Source organism: Oxyura jamaicensis, chromosome 1, assembly GCF_011077185.1.
Source record: "Oxyura jamaicensis isolate SHBP4307 breed ruddy duck chromosome 1, BPBGC_Ojam_1.0, whole genome shotgun sequence".
Classification (NCBI taxonomy): domain Eukaryota; kingdom Metazoa; phylum Chordata; class Aves; order Anseriformes; family Anatidae; genus Oxyura; species Oxyura jamaicensis.
In genome coordinates, this window is record NC_048893.1 from 186,440,438 (window position 1) to 186,462,964 (window position 22,527).

General features: G+C 46.1%; 1 protein-coding gene across 2 annotated transcripts in view; it reads left to right on the forward strand.

Moving 5' to 3' along the window:
• Positions 1-21,809, forward strand: part of LOC118167307 (gap junction beta-6 protein-like) — a 33,451-nt gene extending 11,642 nt beyond the window's left edge. The window contains exons 3-4 of one of the 2 annotated variants that reach the window (XM_035326560.1): positions 4,043-4,048; positions 18,498-21,809. In XM_035326560.1, coding sequence (XP_035182451.1) covers positions 18,503-19,180 — 678 coding nt within the window. In that variant the 5' untranslated portion in view covers positions 4,043-4,048; positions 18,498-18,502 and the 3' untranslated portion in view covers positions 19,181-21,809. Of the gene's footprint in view, positions 1-4,042; positions 4,049-16,359; positions 16,496-18,477 lie in introns of those variants that run through there. The other variant, XM_035326569.1, reaches the window with a different exon arrangement.
• Positions 21,810-22,527: the final 718 nt, after the last annotated feature.

Here is a 22,527-nt window from a genome sequence, read left to right on the forward strand (position 1 = left end):
AGCAGCTGGGAGAGTGAGAGGAGTGAGGAACAGCCTTGCAGGCACCAAGGTCAGTGCAGAAGGAGGGGGAGAGGTGCTCCAGGCGCCGGAGCAGAAGTCCCCTGCGGCTTGTGGTGAGGCCCATGGTGAAGCAGGATGTCCCCCTGCAGCCCATGGGGTACCACGGTGGAGCAGGGTTCCACGCTGCAGCCCGTGGAGGAGACCACGGTGGAGCAGGTGGCCCTGCACCGACGGAGACTGCGGCCTGTGGAAGACCCCTGCCAGAACAGATTCTGGGCCGGGAAGGTGCTTTTGGTTTCTTTTCTTTGTTTCTTACTTCTCTATCTTGTTAGTAATAGGCAATAAATCTTGCTGTCTCCCTATGCTCAGTCTGTTTTGCCCGTCACAATAATTACTGCGCGATCTCCCTGTCCTTATCTCAACCCTTGAGCCCCTTTCATCGTATTTTTTCCCTGCTCCTCTTTGAGGAGGGGGAGTGAGGGAGTGGTTGTGGTGGAGCTCAGCCACCCACCTGAGTAAAACCACCACAGTCCACTGTTATTTTATATTAAAACCACCACAGTCCACCACTGTTATTTTAAGCCTGGATATGTGGGAAAAGCTTAAATGAAGAAATTGGGTGTCTGTGATCCCTGGTGCATCAGCACAGTTGTATATATGGCGGTGCTGTAAATGGGTTTGGATTGTTTGGGTTGATTGGTTGGTTCATGTGTGATGAGTAGGACCTGATAAGATGCCAACAGAAACAACCCTTCACTGCTGGAGTGTCCTGGCAGCCAGTTGGACCAGAAACAAATGTGCCAGTCCCTGTCTAACCTATACACCACGGACAGGAGCTAGAGCTTGTCCAAGGCTACGCTAGCGCGAATGTATTGACTCAACCGGGAGGACCACTTGTGGCTGAGAAGTGTTTAGCTGTGATGTTTCCTGTAACACTGCTGTTCAACCCTAACCACAGGCACTTTATCTGAAACATCATCTGGCTTTTGTTATGGCCAAGGAAAAGTCCCTTAAATTTTCAGTGCCCTCTGAACTGTATTTCCAATCTCCCATTGCATTAAGCTAAGGAAATTGCAGCTTGCAGTATTTGGCAAAGTTAGCAAAAGCAGGCACTTTTTCTGGTTTCTCCAAGTCACTTTCCTACCACCTGCCAAATCCCATGGCCTCATAAGGTGTTACAGGGTCTCTGACCCACTGGTGACTGGTAATCTGTGCTGTGCTGACACCACCACCCCACGGCAGTTCAGTGAGTTTCTTAGCTGGAGATGGCTTAATTGTCCCTGCCTGTCCCTGGCATTGTACCCCACCCTGTGACTTTCCCCTTTGTTATGCCTGGGGCAGAGATTGCTTAAATTGGCTGTGGTGCCAAATGATTAATCAGAGCCGCTGCAAAAACTCTCCTACAAATCCCCCCTCACCTGTTTTCCTATCAAACAGGCAGGAGCCCTGAGTGGCTCTTAGAATCAGACCGTACTGAGCTGGAAGGAACCCACAAGGATCATTGAGTCCCCACTCCTGGGTCCACACAGCACAACCCAGAAATCAGACCATGTGTCTGAGAGCGTTGTCCAAATGCTTCTTGACCTCCGGCAGGCTCAGTGCCGTGACCACTGCCCTAGGGAGCCTGTCCCTGTGCCTGACCACCTCTGGGTGCAGAACCTTTCCCTCACACCCAGCCTGACCCTCCCCTGTCCCAGCTCCATGCCGTTCCCTCGGGTCCTGTCGCTGTCCCCAGAGAGCAGAGCTCAGCGCCTGCCCCTCCGCTCCCCTCGTGAGGGAGCTGCAGGCCGCCATGAGGCCTCCCCTCAGCCTGCTCTGCTCTGGGCTGAACAAACCAAGGGACCACAGCCCCTCCTCATACGTCTTCCCTCTGGATCCTTCACCATCTTCGTAGCCCTCCTTTGGACACTCTCCAGTAGTTTTACATCCTGACATTGTGGCACCCCAAACTGCACACAGTACTCAAGGTGAGGCTGCACTGGCACAGAGCAGAGGGCTCTGTGCCTGCTGGGCTCTGCTCCCATTACACAAAGCAGCTGTTGACTCCAGCCCCACTGCATGCTCTTCCGTCTCAGCCAAGCCCCCTGAAACCATGGTTTTGTTCATCTGTTCACCTAACCCCTTCCCAGCAACCCCAGATGACAAAACCACAAACCAGAGCAGTGGCTGGATACTCTGAAACCCCTCTCAAACTCCTGTGTCACTAACCTTTCTACCCCAGCCCAGTGCCTTGTTTGTGAGCTCCTTGCTGCGTGGATCTGCACCAGGTCAGAGTGTGGAGGCTCCAAGCAGGGGCCTGGGGGTGTGTACTACACTGCCACATCACATCACCTACCACACGCTGCCCCAGCATGCCAGAAAGCATTGCCACTACCAACCCGAGGCAGACCTCTGCTCCCAATTGCTTGGTGTGCTTTCCTAAATGCCACTGTTAGCTCTATATCCCTCACTAAACTAAGGCTTTATTGCAGTGCTTCTGAAATAAACCTATTTCTGTCCTTCATAAGGTAGCACTCCCTGCCTTGTTGCCTCTTCCCTTTGCCACTTATGATGACCATGGCACAGCAAGCCTGGAAAGGCTGTGCCCAACTGCCTGCACAGGAGGAGTCCCTTTTGTGTGGATCTTGGTAATTCTCACTCATAACCCAGATTAAGATTTGTAAAATTTTATTGATTTGCAAAGGGAGCAGCTGTGGACCTTGGCTAAGAGCAATTGCCCTGTTTCTTTTCTTTGTTACCTGATGCTGCTCTTACCACAGAGGGCAGGCAGAGGGGCATGCATTTAAGAGTTCCCCATGCCCTTTCTGATAACGTGTATCTGGTGAAGTTGCTTGGTGTGCAATCATCACAGAAAAAAAAAAAATCTGCTCTGCTCTCAGAGAGCACAGCCTCTGCAGCCACTGCTGGATCTGAGATCCTACACCTGCTGTCTGTTCCCTGCTGTGCCCCAGTGAAGTCCATGGGCAGAAACCATCTCCACCCCAGCAAACACCCTGATGGGGACTCTGCACCCCTGATGTGAGCTTATGGAGCACAGCTGCCTCTTCAGCATGCAGAGCTCAGGTGGGTTTCTCCCAATGCCTTGTCTGACACAGAGCAGAGGGCAGGTGGGTCCGAGGGAGGAGCAGACAGGGAGAGGCTCTGGCAGGGGCTTGACTCAGCCTTCAAGCCCTAGCAAGGGCCTCGGCCAGCACCCTACCTTGTCCATGCCAAGAGGCACAGGGAGAGCAACACCGCTCCCAGTGCCTTGTCCCCACCCGGGTACCTCCTGGCTGTGCTGCCAGGCCACCCGCCCACACCAAAGCTTCTGCTCCAGCCTCCTCCTGCAAAAGCCACATCAGCACTTTCTGAGTGTTTGCAGAAGTTTCAAGGCTTGATCCAAGGCTCCTCACTGCCACTCAGAAAATCCCTGTTGATCACCCCGGGCTTGGGCCTGGCCTGTGGGAAGGGTGTAACTCCTTAAAAACTCAGTGATACCACCCAGCCTCTCTCTGCACAGCCCTTTTGCAACACCAGATCCCACAGCATACCGGTGCCGTGACCTCCTCGCAGCGCTTCTGCCACCTGGGTGAGCGGTCCTCCTTGACACCAAGGCCACCCACTGCAAGCAGTGCTGGCCGAGCACAACATGGACTGGCAGGCCCATGCTGACATGTAGTCGTGCTCATAAAACCATGAAAACACAACAGCAACCTCACGTAAAACATGACAACTACCTCCAGGAAGAACCAGACCATGTCCTTGGGTGCCACCGACGATCCGTGGGAAGGCTGGAAAGGAAAGCAGCCAGTGAAACCCTTGGCCCAGGTAAAACACCAGGCCTGTCCCTGGCACTGAAGTCCACAACAGCGACACCTGGAACGACTCTCACGGTGTTTTGCTAGACCGGGGTGACACCAGAGGGAGAGATTAATGGTGTTAATAGGGTGCATGACTGGGGTTTAATCAAACTATCTCCCAGATAGGTGTGCAGGACAAGTTCTGTCGGTGATAATAAAACCAGTTTAAAAGCATCCTCCAGAGCTTTAATAGACAGTCTGAAAAAACAGTCACAGTTACTCAGTATCCGGTTTCTTATCTAGTCAAAATTTAACTAGTTCCCGTAAAGTTTGCCGGCGCAGATAAGGCTGGAGCAGGGAGCAGGGGTGCTCACACCTCACACACCGCAGCCGCCTGGGAGGCTTTGAGCTCCCCGGGAAGCCCTGGCCCAGGGGTATCATGCAGCCAGGCACTCAGCCCCAAGGTCACCAGCCAGGGCCACCAGTGGGCTGCTGGTACCAGACATCACTTCCCCACACCTCGATGAAACATAAACCCCCACATCCCTCTTCTCGCTCAAACTGCAAGGAAGCACAGCTGTCCTGTGTCCTTTCTGTTGAAGCTTTCTCTATATGAAGTGATCGATATATATATAGGCATTTATGCAAGTGCACAAATATGATGCATGGTTAATATTTTGTACTAATACAGAATAAATTAGCACTTCCTGCAAACACTTAAAACACTGGGTTGAAGGTTCAATTTTATTTTGGCATCCCTGCTTATTACTATTGTTAAAGCAGTATTTAAAGAGGCTGATAGGAGACAAAATCATCAAATGACAAGAGTGAATTAGACAATATCAGAGAACTGAGGCTTCGGAGAAAGATCACTTTAGCAGCAACATAAGGGTAGGAGGTCAGTGGAAATTAAAATGCACTTCTAGGAAAAATTTGAACTCCTCATCCAAGGCCTTGATTTCCCATGAACTGAACTGAGTCAGGGGTGAGAGCTGGCCTGCCTGCCTCTGCTCTTCTCTGTGCTCAGTGATGACAGAGAGAAATCAAATTATTCAGATGTATAAATGATAAAATTAATAATTAAATTGATAATTATGTCATCCAATCATGCTGGCATGGAGGGGGGCAGATTATGGTATCCAGACGCTGGAACTGCATTGACTACATCAAATTTCACAGGGGCTGAGGAGTTACGGATCAAAGGGGAATGCTACTCAGGTTTCCTTCCTCGCAGCCTGATCACCTGATTATTTTTGTGTTTATCCACTGCTTATTGCAAAATTCAGTGTCATGGCTGAGGCAGCTTGCAGCTTGCAGCATGCTAAGGGAGAGCAGACCTGCCCACACTTTCTCCCACTGGCTCATGGCATCTCCCCTCTTCTCCAGCCAACACTGCCCTCCATCCCAGGGAAAGCAGGTACTTCCATCTGACGTCCCTTGTGCTAATTAGGAGCTAAAACAGATTTCTCGCTTGTGGGCGGTTGTTTGGTCACACCAGGATGGGTGATTCACACCCCAAAATTCACGGCTGCCATTGCACCATGAAGGGGCAGCCAGGCCTTGGCACCGTCAGGAGACACGGTGAAGTGGAGCTGTGGGTGCCCGGGGACTTGCAGGTCACGCTGGAAGGTGCTGGGTGAATTTAATACCTGGAGGGTTGGGTGGCAGCTGAATGGGGGTTTTCTGTATTGCAGGTCTTAACGTAGTTGTCTGATATTTATTTAAATCCTAAGTACCTGAAGAGTCTCTTGGATCTCATCCCAAACCTGTCTAATGCCTTTATCACTCTGCAGGAAAGCCTTGACCAGCAGCTGAAGGTTTGGGCAGTGGGAGGTGTCCCACCAGCTGTTCACAAACCCCTGAAGACCCCTGAAGAGCCACACTCTGCCCTAGGGCCTCCTCTCCGCAGGACTCAGTTGAAGGAGGACACGGCCTGGCCTCCCCTGGGCCTGGGGACGTGCAGCATTGCCTGGTGCACGCATGATTCACCAGCTTAACTCACTGCTCAGCGAGCTAGCGCTCGCTGCTGGCTTTTTTAACAGTTCTGGTTTTACACAGCCTCCTTCACCGAAGAGCTGGAAGGCATTATTCAGTTAACCATTGAAAAATTAATCACTGGAGAATAACCATGTATTAAATGTCATTACAAAACCAGCAGCAAATACATCTTTTCCTAACGGAACTGTTAGGAAGATATATTACTTTTTTACTTTTTTTTTTTTTTATACACACAAGCAAAAATAAAAGTAAATACCAGAAATGAGAGGGCCAAGGGACTTCAAGAAGTTGCATGGCCCAATCTGCAAGTCTGAAGCAGGATTTGGCTGACATGGCACGCTTGAGAGATAAGGACTATCTGTTTATCTTGGGCTATGTCTAAAGCAGAAAAGCTGATCAGATTAACTAAACATTATATTTATCTCAATAATTTTCTGTGAAACTGTGCTATCTATGCTTCAATTCATCTAAAGCTTATATACATTACTTTAGCTTCATTTTTTGATGCTAAACCAATTTGAACATTGGGTAAATTCAGTGCTTTTGCCCCTTTCCCAGATGAGTCCCCAGTCCTTAAGGAATCTTCTCCCACAAGTTGTCTCATACCCTCCCCTTTCCTTTTGTCTTTCTGACTTGTTCCCCTCTGCCCAGCTGGATAAATCCTGCAGGAAAGGCAGAGAGCAACACCAGCATGGGCTAAGCTGCAGCCTGGTGGCTATGGCAATATGTGGGGAGTACAAGGTAAAGGTTTGAGTCCTCTCAGGTCAAGCAAAGCAAAATCTCAAAATCCTGGGTCTGGGAAAAGCTAAGGGTGTCTCTACACTGTCATTTTCACCAGGGATGGGAACACACTGCTGAAGTGAATCTCCTGATTATCTTCACCCCACTGTTTTGGATTGCTCTGTGGAGTCAGAACCACAGAACCAGCCAGGTTGGAAAAGACTTTTCAAGATCATCAAGTCCAACCATCAACCTGACCTACCAAGTCCCATCACTACACCAGCTCCCTTAGTGTCCAGCCACACCCGTTTTAAATACAACCAGGGATGCTAGACCACCATCTCTGGGAGGAAATTCTTTCTAATATCCAACCTAAACCTCCCCTGGTCAATCTTTCCTTGCATCCTATCACTTGTGACCTGAGAAAAGAAACTGACACCCTTTCAGGTAGTTGTAGAGAGTCAGCCTAAGCCTCTTTTGGACTGAGCCAAATTGCAAGACACACTCCTAGAGCATAGCCCATGTGCTCTGGTTACCAGGGGGATCAGGCCCAAAGCAAACCCCCTAAACATGTATGCAGTGTGATGCAGTGCTGGGTCCTCTGCACCAGCCCATCCTGCAGAGTGCTCTTGCTGGGCTGCAATAGTTACAAATGTCTGTAGCCATCTCCTGTTTCTGTAAGTGTCCTAGTGCAGTATTGTGTACTGCAGAATAATGTAATCTACTGAAATGTAGTGCAATGTACATGTAGCCAAAAGCTATTCTATAAATGAGACAGGTATGAAAAAAAGAGAAGATCCTTGGTTTGGGATTCTGCTCCCAGGATGATTTATGCATTTAGCATGAATTCATCAGCACCAGCAGCTGCTCTTAGGAGAAAGCAAGGTGCTAAGCCTTTGGTGGCAACAGGCATGGCAGTCACTTTCATGCCAGAGGAGGTCTTCTCTGCATCTAAAGGGACATTGGTGGTGTCTAACCTCAGAGAGGTGAGAGCACAGCTCCCAGGGCCATGGCTCACAAGATTTAGCTATCTTAGGAAATGGTATAGAAATGTCACGTTCACCAGAAAGTGCTGGATATCAAAAATCTTGCCTGTAGCATACCAGATAAAGTTTAGGCAACTCTCCCCATATCTTGCTTCACCTTCCTGAATTCAAAGGGAGCACATGTGGTTTTATTCCTGAAGCCAGACTGTGGTCCCAGCTCTGCCATATCACAACTCAAATGAGCTAGAAGAAAAAGAAAAAACTATGTGGCTGTTTTTATTGATCTTGCTGTGATTTTCACATCAATAGGCAGTACAACCATGCTGGTGGGTAGTGCTGGAAGTATGCTGAGTGCCATAGAAAAGAAAAAGAGATGCAAAACCAATTAAGTAGGCAAACTGGAGCTACGCGTAGCTAAAAGGGCAAGAAAAATCTTGTTTTATGCCAACATTTCATGTCCCTGGGGCTATAGGCATGCATGTGTATTTTGCTGATTTATAGGCAAAATTCCTGTTCTCAGCATGTACAATAAACTTCACTACAATGCAACGTGTCTTGACACAAGGAAGAATGTACTCACCTGTGATTGCGGGCTGCAGTTTGGAAATAAAATGTTTCTACACCAATCCCTGTCGGGAACGGGAAACTGCACATACTAATCCCACATCAAATTTCCCTGTAGCTTCACGGAAATGTTGTCTGTCAGACAATTTCCAGCAGATTCTACCTCCTTTGAAATTATAGAAACTACTGCGATTGATTTACGAGCACCCTTACACTGACACTCTACACATAACAATTAAACACCTAGCAATAACACCTCTTAATAAGCTTAGTCGTGATTCATTTCACATTTTTTTCCATGAGCTGAGCATGCAAGGAACTGCTGTAAAGTTGGGGACTGGGGGCTGAGACAAGAGGAGCTCTGGCAAGGAAGCTCCAGCTCATACAAGGCTGCAATCGTTCAATGCGTGTGATTTGGGCATTTCCCCTTCAGCATTCCCAAAATCCAGCTTCTCTTTCAAAATGTTTTACGTGGTCAGATTCCAAAGGAATAGATCTGTTTTTCCATAGTCAATTTATTCTGCCACCATTTACTCGCAAGAAAGTAAGGTTGTACGGGAACATTTAGGCATTGTGAAAGAATTTTGAGTGAGTAGTAACCTGTCAGAAACATATTTCTTAACAAAAGAAATGATCTACTGACCCATAAAAATACCCCAGCAAGTCATCAAGTACCTGCTTAGCCAGAGCCTTCAAGTGCTCCGAGTACCTGGGTAATGCAAACATTGCAAAAGACAGTAGTTTTCTTGGACGTCCACCTTTCCCTGCCCTTTATGCTGTATTTGAATAATGTGAAGGGCAGAGGCAGAAACATTCCTGACCCATGGAGTTTATTATTTCCTTTTTTTGGGGTATTGGTTGAAAGGGATACGTTGGGTGTCCGTCTGGCTATTTTGAATGCATACATTGCTCGGGAACAATCTCGGTGGCACGTCTGAAGAGATGCTGTGTGGCTCTTTGGCACTGCTTGGCATGGTGGCTCTGTTTCTGCTGTGTCTCCAAGATCCCTGCCCACAGATCTCTGCAATGGGCTCTGCTGGGACTTCTGCAATCAACAGAAGAGACCTTGGTGCCTGCAACATTGACCTTCCCTGGGGCTCCATCATACCCAGGGGAGGGAGGCTCCCTCCTTAAATGAATTTAGCAGTAATTACTGCTCCATTCCTTAATGATCTGGTCCCTTCACCTTGGTCCAAGTCCAGCTGTTTTAGTCTGAGTAGGGAACCTCCTGAGCTCTTTCCCCCAGCTCTGTGCAGCTTCAACACATCTGCATTTACACAGAAATCCTGGAGAGACCTTCCAGGGAAGATCCTAGCCATTTGCAGCTTATCTTTTTGAATACAATTCTTTCCCCAAAGAGCTTGGAAGTCCCTTTCCACAGCCTGAGCCAGGCCCAGGGAACAGCCATTCTTCTCCCTGGTGTATTCTGCACACTGGGGACTCCTTGGTCCTCTGCAAAAGGAAATGCAGAACTGAGGCAAATTCTTAGTTGTTGCAGCCTGTGGAAGCTGCTGACCAAAAGATCGGGGAGAGTGACAGGGCTGAGAAGGCACTGTCCATCAGGCAAGGAAATGGGACCCTTAGGAAAGCCAGGACTGGGAAGTGCTATTGTGAATTGCATGAAGATGTCAGGGAGAGCCTGAAACAGCAGCCAGACAGTTAATGCTACAGAGAAGGGATCCAGGGACTTCTTCACCAGCAGCCCTTGAACCCAAAGGATACTGCCATTCGCAAATTGTTCTCCACCTCTTGTTGCCCAAAGCCAGGGAAGAGCCAACATCCTTACTCCTTTTCAACCTGTTACAGATGAGGACTATAAAAAATATATGAATACAAAGCAACAACCACTTCACACTTCCCGAGGCTGTTCACAATGATTTAAACTGCCATTAATTACAGACTCTTTCTATGAACAGCTCATGCAGTCTGGCTATTATCTTCTATTGTAGACCAAATTTATCACAGTGTGGGTCTTAAATCATAAGCATTGGTCGTTATCAACCAGTCCCTCAAATATTGAAAGTTCACCTGCTTATATTTAGCATCCATTTATCACCTGCAGAAATGCAGCTAAGAAATGTAGCGCAAACAAAAATATGGGCATGGAAAGGGTCACACTCACTGGCCTCAGGACATTTTAGTCAACTGCAGAAGAATTATTTCATTAAAATGATTTTTTTTTTCATTTGTTTGTTTTTTTTACTTGTGTTACCTAAGTATCTAATACTTCCTCTGGATTTATTCTTGTGTTTACTTATCACCTTCTACATAACAAGTGCACTGTCTGCGACTCGTGTTACCAGTCTGGGGTTTGTAAATGCCACAGAACCCAGAGGAGGCCTTACACGCAGCAATACCATTCCATAGTCCTGCGCCACCTGCCCCAAGAGAAGCAGACCCTGCTTCCCTCTGACAAAGAGAGCTGCCCTCAGCTCAGCAGCGTTCTCATGTCCTTTGCTGTTGGGTTTTGTGTCTGGTTGTTCCAGGTCAGCACAATCGTTCCAGCAAGCTGCCTTCGCTCCCCACTCTGCTGGTATGAGGTAGCGTACAGGTCATCGCTGCTATCTTTTCAAGTCTGTGGAACATCGATGAGTGCACGCTGTTTGAACCCTTCCTGAATGCTGTCTGGTGTCCAGCGTAGACATTGATGAACCACAGCGTTCACACAAAGCAGCCTACTCCCAAAGAGGAGGGGCAGATCCGGGCAGACACTACCACCTCACCTACTTTGTGTTCTTTAAGGTGCTCGTGGCTTGTACTTCCCCAGTGCTGCCTCTGTTATTTCATGTGGTAGGCTTCCAATTACCACATGTATAATCTGGGAATATACCACTTTTTTCATCATATACTCAATGGCCTTTGGTCAAACAGCTCTTCCTGAAGCCTACGGCTTCAGTTTCCTTTATTACTTCCTGTACAAACCAGAATCTCAAAGTCTTGCATAATTTCAGTTGACTTTCCAGCTCCAAATTGTTGCCCATTGACCAACAGCAGTCAAGCTTCAGCATGCAGCTGCCTGCTTGGTTTTGTCATCATAGGCACCCTCCTGGTGTTGTTTCTGCATAGGAGGACCAGTGCCAGCTTTGCACATAGCTTTGCATGCTTCGGTGCCCAAATGCTTTGCAGGCACTGTCGATTTTCCCCCACCAGCATCAGTATGTGAACCTGTCACGCCATGCTCTCCTTGAATCTGCTCCACTGAGTACAGAGAGCCACCAAAAGTCAGCAGGTTTTAAGCGTTCTCCAAATTAGGAGACAACAAGGTGGCACACGACCACTTTGCAGAGTGCTGAATTATTTTCACCCCTCAGTGGCGATGGAGACCTTGAATAAAGAAAGAACTTTTGGCCTTGAGCTGTGAAGGAGCCATCTGATGGGATGAGTGGCAAGTAGCAGAAATGCAAGTGAAAAAGAGTATAAAATTGGGGAATGCAGAAAGCATGGGGAAACAAACAAACAAACAAACAAACAAACAAACAAAGTGTGTGTCTGAGAAGTTGACCTGTCCTTGCTTTCTGGAACACTGCCCATATGCATCTCCTATGGCCTCACATGATCCAGGGGCATTGTTTCAGCGAGAAGCACAGGTCTTGGAGACTTGGAGATGACACCCAAAGGGTCCTGAGGTTGCAGCTGACCCTGAGAGCCACACAAGTAGATGAGATCTCAGACCACAGCTGTCACTCAGCATAGATTTGGTGGCACATTTTGGTGTGTAGCTTCTGCCTGGAAACATCTTTGTAAAAGCAATTTCTTTCCTTCTTCTTCTATTTTATTTTCTTTTTCTATTTTTTTAAGAGTCTGAGATTTTGTCTGTGTGCCTTTAGTTCCTCATGACTCTTCCTTCCCAAACCCAGTTCAATTCATTTGTTCTAAATAGATGAGCAAGAGGAAGTGTTTCCCACCATATATTTGCGCTCAATAAATGACTGGGCTAATATGATGCATACATAGGTGCAACCAAGTCGTTACTGAATCATGCTGTCCTTGTTTTTAATCTGATTCAGGACTTGCACTTGAGACCTCAGCAAACAGCTGGATTAGTCACGTAGTCAGTGATTTGAACATTGACGAAAGGAACCAGAGAAGGCACTTTTCTCAGATTGAATTGAAACAATGCAAAACATGAATCCAGCCCACTTTCCATGGTGGAATCATCCATCGTTTCTGGATGCTGCCTGCTCTCCCCACCCTTTCACTTGAGCTCCTGTCACTGAGTCCAATGACATACAGCAGAAGTTTTATTTTGAAAGCTCTCCTCCCACGTCCCCCCCTTCCCTCTGTGGGGGTGTACAGAATGGGCCCTTCTCCCACTGCTGGCATCCAGCCTTTCCTTCAGAGGCACTGCCCACCCTCTGTCTTTTACAGATTTCATTGTGCTCCATCAGCCCTGCCCTTAGCAATTTCTCTCCCCAGTCTTCAGTGCTTGCCACCGATTTCTCTCTCTGGCTTCTTCCTATTCTTATCTCTGAATAAGTAAATTAATGTGGGCTTCTTCTAAGCTCCGTGTGCTCCAAGAGATATGGAAGAACAAAAGGTCCTCAGATAAGCATCAAAGATTAAAGTGTTCTTGGCAAACCTGATAAAACTCTAATAGCCTAAGCTCTAATAGTTCATTTGCAGGTATGTAATGTGCATAACAAAGGACAGGAATTAGCCTAAAGTTAGGTCTGCCACTAGTTCTGGCTTGTATCCTGCACCCACTCTCCCCTGAGGGGAGATTATTTCTGAGGGACAGAGGATAACCCCAGAAACAAACCCCAGAAGCAAAGAACATCATGGTCATCCCTCATGAACCTTCCTCTGCTTGGCTCTATGACACAATGCATGATAGAGCTGGGGGTGAAAAGGGACCCCTCTGTGGAAAAGGACCATCCCACCTCTCTGACAAGAGACCTGCAACCCTCTCCCAAAACATATTTTGAGCAATAGATGGGAAATACACGTTCTACCCACCAACTCTGTTTTACCAGTGGTGTTTGAGCTTTTGTGCACAAGCAGGGCCAGCAGCTCCTGTGAGATGTGGCCAAGGGAAGGTGGGCCTGTGGACACCCCACGAGCTGTGAGGTCTGGCCAGGGGAAGCTGTCCTCCTGAGCCACATGGCTTGGGTGATGGACCTGGGATGGTGAGGCAGCCATACAAACCCCTCTGAATTAAGGAAAAAAGGCAAACAGACACTACAAAACTGAATCCTTCTGGATGCCAGAAGGGGATGAAACAAGGGCACAGGCTGCTACTGACACTTTAAAAGTGTGACTTTAAAGTGTCACACTGTTGTTTTGTTTTGTTTTACAGCTGAATGAAACTTAGTTAAATTCTCTGTTATTCTACACATCCAATAGAAAAGAAAGTGCCCAAGCTGTTCAAGCTGTTTCATGTAACAACTTTGTGGAGTAATTTTAAGGAACGTTCTAGAAAAAGATGGATCTAACTCGTGGAGGAAAGCTGGGTGCTGTGTCCCTCTCCAGGAACCTCCCGAATTGCTTGAGCTGGGCAGCGAGGATAAGGAAGGGTTGATGCCTACTGCGCTGGCTTCTTTTTCAGCGGTCTTTGTGGTGCATTTTAGGAATTCAGTGCCATACAGTAGACTTGGAGGGCAGGACTTTACAGACTCCAGCTCCTATGACTGGGTATTTGCCTCAGCCTGACTTTGTCAACAATACCTCAGGCACTGTAGCATAAAATGCAAAGGCTCATGTGTGAAAACGCTGGGATGGCAATTTATGTGAACATGAAAATAATGTTTGGATGTGTGTTTCAGACACTAATGTGTGTGCAAAGATATCGAAGTAGATTAAACAGCCAGCTCAAAAGCTATCAAACTGTGGTGGTTTTGGTCTTAGCATGACTAAAATGAGTGTTTGAAGAATTAATGTGGAGACAAACCGGTTACACATGCTGAGTTGAACTGGGAAGGTGCTTTTATTGCTGATGTTGGTGAAAAATGTCAAGTGTAACACATTTAGCTCAGCCTCGAAGAAATGAGAACTATTTCCAAAATACAATCTGACTCTATAGCTATATTTCCAGTTGGTCAAAAATAATTCTGTGTGACAAGTAGCAAGGAAGCTGCTAGGCATTAAAAGAGCCTCACTTCAAGCAGGAGTGATGAATAAGGAGGTTGCTACACATATGAATTAGAAAAAAATCAAAATTTTTGTGAATAGCATATTAAAAAACTGATGCTTCATCGTAATCAAAACTAAACATGGCCACGAGGGATAGTAGATCTTTTCCACAATGGATAGTTATCTTATCCAGAGCGGATAATAAAATGGCAAATTAACCTCAGTGTCAGCTGGTGCAAACTAATACACAGTGAGGAAAATCAATCTGAAGTATACCTGTTCAAGTACATGTATGTACCCCATGAGGTACCAGTTCTAGCTGCTAGAAGTCCTAGGAAAGAAACTTGGAGTTACTATGGAAAAGTCAACTCCTTGCTCTGAGATGCCTGAAAAGTGGAAACAAGTAAATAAGGATTACTAGAAAATGATGGAGAATGTAACAGAAAACATTGCTTTGTACATATATGAATTGTGCATAGTGCACGTACTTGGACCACCCTCATTAAAGGGCACAAAAATGTGTGATGATGATGATAAAAGTATATAGCAGCTCCTGCATGACATGGATGCAAGAAATAAGGCTTTACAGTGCAAAATAAAAAGGATGGAAAGAGGATATGACAAAAATTTCTGCATTCATGAATGCAGAGAGGAGTTGAACAGGGAAAGACGACTGGCTATTACTCCTAGTGGTGAGGAGTCAAGAGTGTCTCATGAAATTATATAAAAACAGGTCTTAAATATTTTTTGTAGCTGTTGTTTCACAATACACAGTTAAGTTTTTGAGATAATTCCTCTAACATTTTGTGGATTTTGAGATATATATGGGATAAATGTGAAATATTTTTATAATCCAGATGCAGGCAACATCAAAACATACAAAGCAATGCCAGAAAGTAAAGCAAAGGCTATTACAAGTATTCATCCAGACAGAGCTTCTGAAGGTGCCTATGGGCTGTGAAATAAAGAGATGGAGACACAACCTTTGGAAATCTTTAAGGCAGATTACTGGAAGATGATGCGAAGAATTCTGCTATCTGGAAATAAGCTAATAACTGTTTCTGCATTGAGAAAGTTACAACAGTATTTTCCAATTTTTATGAAATGCTTTTATTTTTGCATTATATTACCATCCACAAGAACCAGTGTACCACATAAATATGCACACTTTGTAACATTCACCACTGCCAGTGCTACCAGAGCAACCCTTCCCTACAGCTGAATCTTTAAATTTGCCAGAGTTGGTAGCACTTGGCTCTTGCACCTCCTGCCAGCCAGACAGGCATTCAGCGGGGTGTTGGCATCTCTGAACTCGTGCTTGAATAGAATTCCGGCCAAGATTCCCTTCTCCTTCCCAAATAAAGTGTTAGGTACTTTCTCCTGCATAAAAGCAAGAAAAGAAAAATGAAAGAAAATAAAGGTAACACTCAGCTTTACCATCGTTTTTGTTTGGCTGTGAGTGAGTGCCACCATAGATAGTAGCAGTGAGCAACATGAGGATTTCTTTCAAGCATTACAATTACTGTCATCAGACTTTTCAAACTTTGATATTATTTTATAAAACATAGTTGATTCTTTCAGACATTTGTTCTTCTTCCTCTTCTTCCTCTTCTTCAAGACCTTACATATCTGACTTTATTTTCTAAACCTCCCAGTGCAGAAGCAAGGGCACTTGGCTGTTTTGCAGACACACACACAAACACAAGTGCTAGTTTTCTGTAATTGTTATCTATACAAATTACCAGATCAAGCTTAAATTGCATTTGAATCACTGCTGATGAAAGCGTTCCTACTTCCAGACACGCCTCATAAACCCCAGCTCCGTGCTTAGCACAATACGCGGACAGATAACACGAAAAAAGAAAATAAACACAACCATTTCCAGCGGCGCTTTAATGTACTCAGGGAAGTTTTTATTATCTCTCAAGCGATGGGCACGGCACTTCACCATCCTCCAGCCTTTTCACACCCCCTCGGCAGCACAGCGTTCTCTTCTGGCAGGATTTTTGGTCACGGCGCTTTAAGAAGAAAAGCAAAAACCCTTCAGTGGGCTGTGAACGACGTGTTTAGAAGACTGCGAAGGGGCAGCAGTGGGGGTTTAGAAGACTGAAAAGGGGCTGGTGCCTCGGGATGGGGGGGGGGAACGGGGGGGACGGGGGGGACACGACACGGCCTGGCCTAGCCCCGGCCTGGCTCAGGCCCAGCCCCGGCCCCGAGCCCCGGCCCGGCCCCGGCGGGCGGAGGCGGGCTCGGGGCGGGTTAAAAGCGGCGGCAGGTAAGCGGGGAGGGACCTCAGAGCCGCGGGGCGGCGAGCCGGGCACCGGCCGCTCCGCTGCCACCGCCAGACCCGCAGCCGAGCCGTGCTGAGCCGAGCCGTGCCGAGCCGAGCCGAGCCGTGCCGAGCCGAGCCGTGCCGAGCCGTGCCGTGCCAGGTGAGGCTCCGCAGCGGCTCCTGCCCGCCGGTGGGGTCGGGGTTAGGGGGTGCCTGACGGGGACGGGGAGCCGGCTCCGGGACGAAGGGAAGGGGCGCTTTGGGAAGGGGCAGCCGAGCAGGGAGGTGTCTTGTAGCAGTCCTGTAGTGTTATTATTTTCGCTTTTTCCTCAAAATTTTCAGCGCTGTTTCAGAACTGCAGCGTGAGCCTGCTCTTGGAGCCTGGGTTGTTCATCCTGATGGGGTGTGCACTCAGATAACCTTCCTTCAGTCCTGCTTAGCCCCTCTTGGAGATTTCACTGAGATATATGTCTATATCTCTTATATATTTATTTTAACAACTACACACAAATAAGAGGAAATTGTAACCAAAAGTTGCAGGTATCTGATTGTGGCCATGGGTTCAGGTCAACATAAAAAGCTGCATAAAACCCTGCCAGTCCTGGAGGTGGGAGATCACAAGCAGCAGCAGGAATTGTAAGCACCTTCTCAGGGCTTTTTTATTTTCTTACCCAATTTAACCTTTCTTCATGACAGTAAATGTGACCTGCTCCTTGTTCCTCGAGGCCTGTCTGTACAAGCTAGGCCCTCGTACCAAGGGTGTGTGTTGGGGCATGCTGGGCCCTCGGTCATACCGTAACGGCAGTGGCGTGAAGAAATTGTATTTATTTATTTTTCTTTCTCCTGTTATGTGAGAATTAGAGGATTTGAAGACTTTATCCGTGTGGTGTTGCAAGGTACCGTGTTCTCCCTAAAGCATGTGCCCTGCTCCAGGGGGAGAAGGGGCTGTGTGGCTCCTGTGCAAGGCCAGTGCAGCCCTCCCGCACAGCAGCTCGAGCCCTAACCTCATGGACCAGCTGTGTGAGCTCCCAGCAAAGGATCTCGTGTTTTGTCCAGTTTAGGGAGAGGTTTCCAAATGGCTGCTGACCAGTGAAAGATGAGACTGAACTCTGATTTCTGCAAAACTTAAGCTTCTTTTTTTTTATTATTATTTTTTTTCCCCACAAGGTAAAGAGTATAGATTTTCCTCAAGGGTATGAGGAAGGGAGGAAAGTTGAAATAGAGCTTCTCTGACGTTCAATCTCCTGTTTATTTTACTGGGGTGTGATAGCATCTAGAAAATCAACATAAACTCTTTAGCTGAGGGCTTTGTCTCTCAGCTCTTTGGCTCTGCTTGTCTCCTTTTCTGATGAGATAGCGATGAATGTGGAAGGGCAGGCTCTGCAGTGTCTTCCTGTGCCTGCTGGTTAGCGCTATCTATGCGTGTGGCCCCAACAGAGCTGGCTTGAGGTTTCTCAGCAGCATTGGCATAATCAAACACTGTACTTACAGTGATGAAGGCCCTGCCAAGCAAAGGATGCGTCTGAGCTGCAGCAGACAGTCTTGGGGGCCTGCTGGAGGTGTCTGGGAGGAGTGAGGGCTTCTGCCAGAGATGGCCAAATATGCTTTACTTGGGAGACAAAGCAAGTACAGCCCAGCCTTCTAGGGCTGTGGCTGTGGCAAAGAAATCCTATAAAATCACTTGCGTTGTCCAGATATGGCATTAACTTATGCAGTGATATCACTTTCTGTTGTTTTGGGAAATGCACTGAGAGGCAAAGCACAGAGCAAACCACAGGGAGAAATATCTCAAGTGGAAGTGAAGGCACAGAGGATGCAGGAAGGCAATATAATTGAAGGTGTAACTTATTTCCTATCCAAAGCCTTATTAAGAAATAGCAAGGTATGCTTGTCCCATCATAAGTATATAGAAGGAGAGAATCTAGTAGGCTGTTTGAATCCATGAACATATGGATGGTATTAATGAAAGTGACTTGCATTTGCCTATGATTCTCAAGTGAGTGCTAGGAAGATTATCTTGTTGATAGAAGATCTGGAAATAGTTCTTTGCCCCTTGAAAAGTAACTATTTGGTATTTTATGTCATCTCACAGGTAAAAAGACACAGAAGAGAAGATGGATTGGGGATCTCTGCAGGCCATTTTGGGAGGTGTAAACAAACACTCCACCAGCATTGGGAAGATATGGCTCACGGTCCTATTCATCTTCCGCATCATGATCCTGGTTGTGGCTGCAGAGAGAGTCTGGGGAGATGAACAACAAGATTTTGTCTGCAATACGCTTCAACCTGGGTGTAGAAATGTTTGCTATGATCACTTTTTCCCCATCTCTCACATCAGACTCTGGGCCCTGCAGCTGATCTTTGTCTCTACACCTGCACTGCTGGTGGCCATGCACGTAGCTTACACCAGGCATGAGAAGAAACGGCGGTTCAGAAACGGTGAGAAAATTGATATAGAAGAGCTGAAAAATGAAAAGATTCACATTCGAGGTCCCCTGTGGTGGACATACACCAGCAGCATCTTCTTCAGGATCATCTTTGAAGCAATCTTCATGTACGTGTTCTACTACATGTACGATGGGTACCAGATGCCTCGCCTGGTGAAGTGTGATGCATGGCCCTGCCCCAACGTAGTGGACTGCTTTGTGTCTCGGCCCACTGAGAAAACCACATTTACTATTTTCATGCTTGCTGTGTCTGGGATCTGCATGACATTGAATCTGGCTGAGTTGTGTTACCTAGTGGCAAAAATTTGCATGAAACAATCCAGGAAAACAGCAGCTTTAAAATAATCTCCCAGTTCCAGGATTTCCTAGCTCCCCATTTCCCTCAAATTTTCTTAGGTGTCAGAAAACAATCGACAATATTTTCACACTCAAAGAAGAGAAAAATAAAAGGGCATATTTTTATAATGATGGCCTGCTTGGGAAGCTGATACTGGGGCAAATTTCAAGATTATGGGCTAAGTCATCCACAAATAGAGAGAAAAGTCTTGTGGCAGCAGCTTTTCCAAGTATGCCTCCTGCTGTGATGGTCACTTTTCCAAAAAGTGGGAGTGGAAAAGCCCAGAGAAGGCTCTAGTGCCCACAAGAGAGCAGGGAATCAAACACAATGTCTGCTTTAGAGGCAGGCCAAAAACAAAGGGTTTTGGTCAAAAGTGGGATGAAGGGTTTTTTTTAGGAGGAACTTCCAGCTCATGAAGAAGACAGACATGATCATTATAGCATGTGTCCTATTCTCTCAAGCATTCTAGAGAGATATGAACTCCTTAGCAAATGCTATCAGCTTTGCTGGGGACCAGCAATTTTTTAATTTTTTATTTTTTTTATGTTCTTTCCTGCACTGTGGAGCCACTTCTATAGGGCTGGGGGAGGCCAGTCTCAACTGCCTGTGGTCAGTGCTCCTCCCTCCACTCACAGGGGCTGCAGCAGTGGGAGGAATTAAGTTTATTTTTCCTTCTCTTGGTCAGGTGAAAGAAAAGGGCTGTTGCCTCTCCAACATTTTGTGAAGAATCTCAGTACAGTAGATCTTACTTGAAAAGACTCTGTCACATGACTGGGCCTCTTTCAGCTGTGTACCTTTAACATTTTTTTTCAGTGAAGGTCAAGAAAAAATGCCTTGTTGTTTTATTCAGTTTGTTTTCCAGAAGTGCTTCAACACTTAAAGCATGATATGCAGTAGATTGCACCTATTGGTGCTCCTTCCATCAGTCTCCTTTTTTTTTTTTTGTCTTATTACTCATCCATCATGTACAGCTTTTCTTCATGAAACCTTCTCCTACTCTGAGGTACCTTTCAAGTGAGTGCATCAAACCACTCCCCGTCTCTGACATTCCACATTGTGAGACTGAAACACCCTTCCTCTTGTTACCATACGTTCAGCAAGAATTACAGACAATTTGCAGAGCTGAAATAGCAAAGTGTCCCAATCAGAAATGAGGAGGATCTTGAGAACTTGATGTTTTTCTTAAAGTTCACATTGCTGAGCTGTGGATTGTACCTTACTAACTTGATCTATGTGAGTCAGTCTTTTCTACAGAATAGTCTCGAAACACGTTCTGCTTTTATGCCTGTCCTGGGCAGCTACACCAGCACACGTAGCAATGCAGTGTACTTCCCCAGTGCCTGCCCATTGAACTCACTTCTAGAAAGCTGCCTGTTTCTCCTTGGCTTTAATAACTAGCTTTCCTCCCAAAAGAATGAGCATTATCTTGGGTTCTTTTTTTTGCATCTGTCTCCGCAGATACTTTTAAGTTTATCACTGTTGGATAAACAAAGCTGCCTTAATTAAGACTCGTGACCCCTCATTGCGCACTGGAAGCGAAGCACAAGCAGGCCCCCATTGCTGGTGTGCTGTATCCAGCGTTGCAGCTTGACTGCAGATGGAAATCTTTCCTCTAAGAGGGGAGCAGGAAAAAAAAATAGGAACAGCATCCTTGGAAGCATGAACAAAATGATGGAAAGTCAATAATGAGAAACTGGAAACCTGGTCTCTGAAAACACCCTTAATTCAGCTCTAAAGAACAAAGTTTGGCACATATCAGGTTTGTGCTTGGTAAAGTTCCTGCATTGTTCTGTGTATGAGTACAAAGAACAAACTATCTACATTCCCGGTGCTCTAGTATTACATTTCTTTTGTAACAACGAGATTTTTATTTTCTGCCGAAAGCGTAATTAAAGCACTTTTGTGGTGTCTGTTTTCTGTATTACTTATACGTGCCATGTATTGCCTAACGTGTCTCATGAAAATCTGTTTACTGCAATAGAAATTGTGCGCGCCAATAATACATTTAATAGCCAAGAGCTTCTGTAAGCATTTAGCCTTCTGCCACGGGTTGTTTTTTCAACCACTTACACTGCCTTTGCTACCAGCTACATCCTGCAGACTTCATGAGCCCATAGTGGAAGGCCAAATGTGTGATCAGTGCTAGAAGTCAAATCTGTCGTGTACATCATTCCTGTACTAGCAGAGCTGCAGCTGGAAAAGGCTCATTAACAACCTGACCACTCCACTGGGGGGAGAGTTTGTTTTCCCAGCGTGCCTTTAACTGGAACTTCAAATGAGCTGCACCACAACTGGTAATGCCAGCAAGATGAGGTTAATTACCTTCAGCTAGTAGTTTGACAACCAGGTATTACACAAGGAAAAAAAGATAGAAATTGGGAAAGTGTCTGGAAGTGGCCAAGAGAGGAGTTCAATTTGGAACTGCAATATCAGAGGATAATAGCTCTAGCAGGAGGTGTTTATTGTCTCTGAGATTTCTGTTTATGTTTTTATTTGTCTGAAAAGCTGCTTTGTAGGAGAAAAATGTTCAGCTACTTCACAGGAACTAAATACTTTGCACCGATTTCTGTGTGCTACATTGCATGGTTGACCTACACATAGATTTGATACAGATTAAAATACAATGCTGTTTTGGAATTGTGTGTGTTCTTTCCTGAAATAGTGTCTACACCTTTGACATGTGGTTCCTGGACTTTGCAGAATGAAGGCCACGAGTGTTGAAGACTAAGGCAGGAAATCTGAAGTCCTGACTGTAAAGAAGGCTGACTCCTTACTGCCTAGAGTACAGCATAGCAGGGATGTAATCTGTAAAATAATGTGGTATCCAAACTGGGAAGTGTAGGAGTGGGACAGGCTAGAATTAAACCTTGGCTGAAATCACCAGAGGTTTTCCATTGGCTACATCAAGGCTAAACTTTCACCCCAAAACCTTGAAACCAAGCCCACAACTCTGCTTGTCAGAAGGGGAGGAAAGCAAACTTCACTATTACCTCATAGACCCAGCTAGAGAAAACAAAACAAAGAAACAAAAACTCCTATGGGGAAAAGGTTACATTAAAAGGAAGCCAGAAGTCTGCATTCTGACCCCACTATATAGAAGTACCTTTATTAAGGTTTTTCTATCATGAAGCAATGTACTGTATTATTTCCTATCCAACAGCAAGAACATAAAAGACAAATGACAGAGTCCATGCAGAGAAGAACACTCCTGTACCATGGAGGTTCAGTTCAAAACAGCAACATTGTTGAAAGTTGCCTTTTTTTTTAAAAAAAAAAAAAAAAAAAAAAAAAAAAGTAAATATACAACAGCAAATACACAACACCAGGAGCACATTACTAGAAACAGCCCTATAGA